The 2631-nt window shown below is 29.8% G+C and overlaps 1 protein-coding gene across 1 annotated transcript in view; it reads left to right on the top strand.

Moving 5' to 3' along the window:
* Positions 1-1348, top strand: part of HELRODRAFT_173528 (hypothetical protein) — a gene marked incomplete at both ends in the record, with an annotated part of 1879 nt that extends 531 nt beyond the window's left edge. The window contains 2 exons of the mRNA XM_009020135.1: positions 905-1014; positions 1127-1348. Coding sequence (XP_009018383.1) covers positions 905-1014; positions 1127-1348 — 332 coding nt within the window. The remainder of the gene's footprint in view (positions 1-904; positions 1015-1126) is intronic.
* Positions 1349-2631: the final 1283 nt, after the last annotated feature.

The raw sequence follows: 2631 nt of genomic DNA, 5'->3' as shown, positions 1-2631 counted from the left end.
CTCTCTCTCTCTCTCTCTCTCTATCTTTCTCTCTGAGTGAACGTGTGTGGACAGTTTAATCACCTGATTATATGCGCCTTATTGCATAGTTGCGCATTCGTGTGCGTGCGTATGTGTGTGTTTGTTTGTATGTGTGTTTGCATATGCATGTTTGCATATGCATGTTTTTTTGTATATGTGATTTTGTTTTTTGGTGTTGTTATCTTCGCCGGCACAAGTATATTTGTTAAGGTGTGGTATGAATATGTGCGTGGTTTTATTGACGATTTGAAATATTTTTTTTTGTAACAGATGCTAATCCTACCGTATTGACTTAATTGTATGTTTGCGTGTGTGTGTGTGTGTGTGTGTGTGTGTGTGTGTGTGTGTGTGTGTCTCTGTGTGTGTAGCACTTTGCATTTTGTGTATTAAATGAAAATACCCGATCTTGAATTAGGAAGGTGAGATTTGAGCTTAAAAAAATGGAAGGAGGTTGAGTTTTTCTTAAATTATAAATTACAAAAAATTTGTTTCTTAAATTTAGAATATTTAGTTTCTTGCTGTTGTTGCTCTGTATTTATTTTTTTTCTTTTATTTTTGCGAAAATCTGTAAATAAAGTATGTTGCATTTTTATTTTTACATTTATTTCAAGTCCTTCACAAATTTTTTCACGTCATCTCCACCTTCTGCTTAAATTTGCCATTAAGATTTTGATCTGTATTCAACGACCTCGCCGTGAAAATGCTTTATCTACTTTTTTAATAATACTAATAATAATAATAGCGTTTTATTTTATATAGAAGACGCATTATAACTTAGTCAATAATTGTGTACGAACATTTGTATGTTTGCAAAGTTTTTTAGATATACCATCCTTTCAAAACACGTCCCAGTTCAGTCTGCACATCACTAATTCATTTTCAGATTATGTTCACCAAGGCGGCTTTACCAAGTACCAGCATGCAGTCAATCAAAAGAAGATAGAAGCCGAACAGATTGCAGCGAAATATTCGGAAAAGTTAAAAAATTCTAATGTAGGTAAAAAAAAATTATTTTTATCTTTTTTTTTTAAATTTAAAAGATAATCATATCGACATAGAAAATTTCTACTAACCACGCCTTTAAAATGTTCACTTGCACCTCCAGATAACGGGTGACGTAACGACGAAACTGTGTACCAAATCCGTTGGACAGGAGGTTGTCGACCGTGCGATTGAGAAGAAGGCAGACCTGATCATCATGGGTACGAGAAGCTTGGGGCAGGCCAAAAGAACCTTGCTGGGAAGTGTAAGTACGTACGTACTCCACCATGCTCTCTGCAATGTGGCTATTTGTACTCAGACCAAACAATCAGACAAAGCCACTTAGCTACCAAGCTACTTAGGATGTTTGTGTCTTTGCGGGAGGTGATTTGTGTGAAGAGAGACTGCAATTTGAACTACTTCAAACTTTTTCTATTGCTCTTCGTTTGAAATCTATGCTGTAATTTGCTGTTATGTAGAATGTTGTTGTAACAAATATCAGTGTATATAATACATAAATACGGGTGTGTGTGCTGTATTTCGTGTGCGATTAAAAAACTTTAACATTAGTTGACATTTTAAAAATTAAATACCCATTTAAAACTCTTAAAAAAGTCTCAAATAACACTTTCCTGCTTTGTAATAAACTTAATTATTAGAAGTTAAAAATGCGGATACAAACAAATTGAAATGTTGGATGGAAAATTTAGCTGAACTGATACTCCTTAGTCTAGTAAGAAGTAAGCTAGTAGTAGCTAGAAATGTGATATTATGAGCACACAAGTTGAAAATTTTTTTTACTATTTGCTAGCAATATCCAACATCTAGCAAGGAAAAAGTATAAAAAATAATAGAATGAGTAGTTTATTTTGTAAAAACATGATTCAAAACAAGATGTTTGAAACGTTCAAAAATCTTTCATTGGACATAAAGGTAGATAGAAGCTAATTAATCACCATGGAAATAAATTTATAGAGATGTACATCATTTATTTTTTCAAAATTAAAAGTAAACTTTCACTTCATATTTTTAGTTGTTTTTTTACGTTACAAAAACTAAATTACCATTTTGTTTTAATAATATTGCTTAAAAGTTAAAAAAAAACAAAATTTCTGATAGAAATCGCTACAAAATGTCATTTTAGTTGATTTCACACCTGAGTTTAATTTTATTTTAATGATAGGAACAACACAATAATAAACAAACAATTTGTGGAAATATAATATTAAATTAAACAAAATAATGTCAATAATTGAATAATGAATTTAATAAATAATAGAGTAAAATATAGTTTTTACTACTAATTTACTAATAAAATAAATTGAAAAAATTTTGACTGCAGTTTAGTTTTTATTAGGTAAATTAACATAAATTCTTATTATTAAATTTTCCTAGAAGCAAGTTGAGTTAATTTTAATAGAAAAGAAATCATATTAAAGAAAATTAGGAAGAATTGTATAATAAGAAGAAATAGGAAAGAAAGATTTGAACTTGTCTGAATGTCAGACAGCCATTATTAAGAGGAAGAAGAAAAAGAAGGAAGTTAGTTTCTCTTTCAAATACAATAATGTTTTTTAATTCTTTTTCAATTTTATTTCATTTGATTTTTTGCAAAACTTTTATTAATTA

The sequence above is a fragment of the Helobdella robusta genome, assembly GCF_000326865.2.
Source record: "Helobdella robusta unplaced genomic scaffold HELROscaffold_26, whole genome shotgun sequence".
Classification (NCBI taxonomy): domain Eukaryota; kingdom Metazoa; phylum Annelida; class Clitellata; order Rhynchobdellida; family Glossiphoniidae; genus Helobdella; species Helobdella robusta.
The sequence above is the reverse complement of the archived record's forward strand: the minus strand, read 5'-3'. Positions and strand labels throughout refer to the sequence as shown.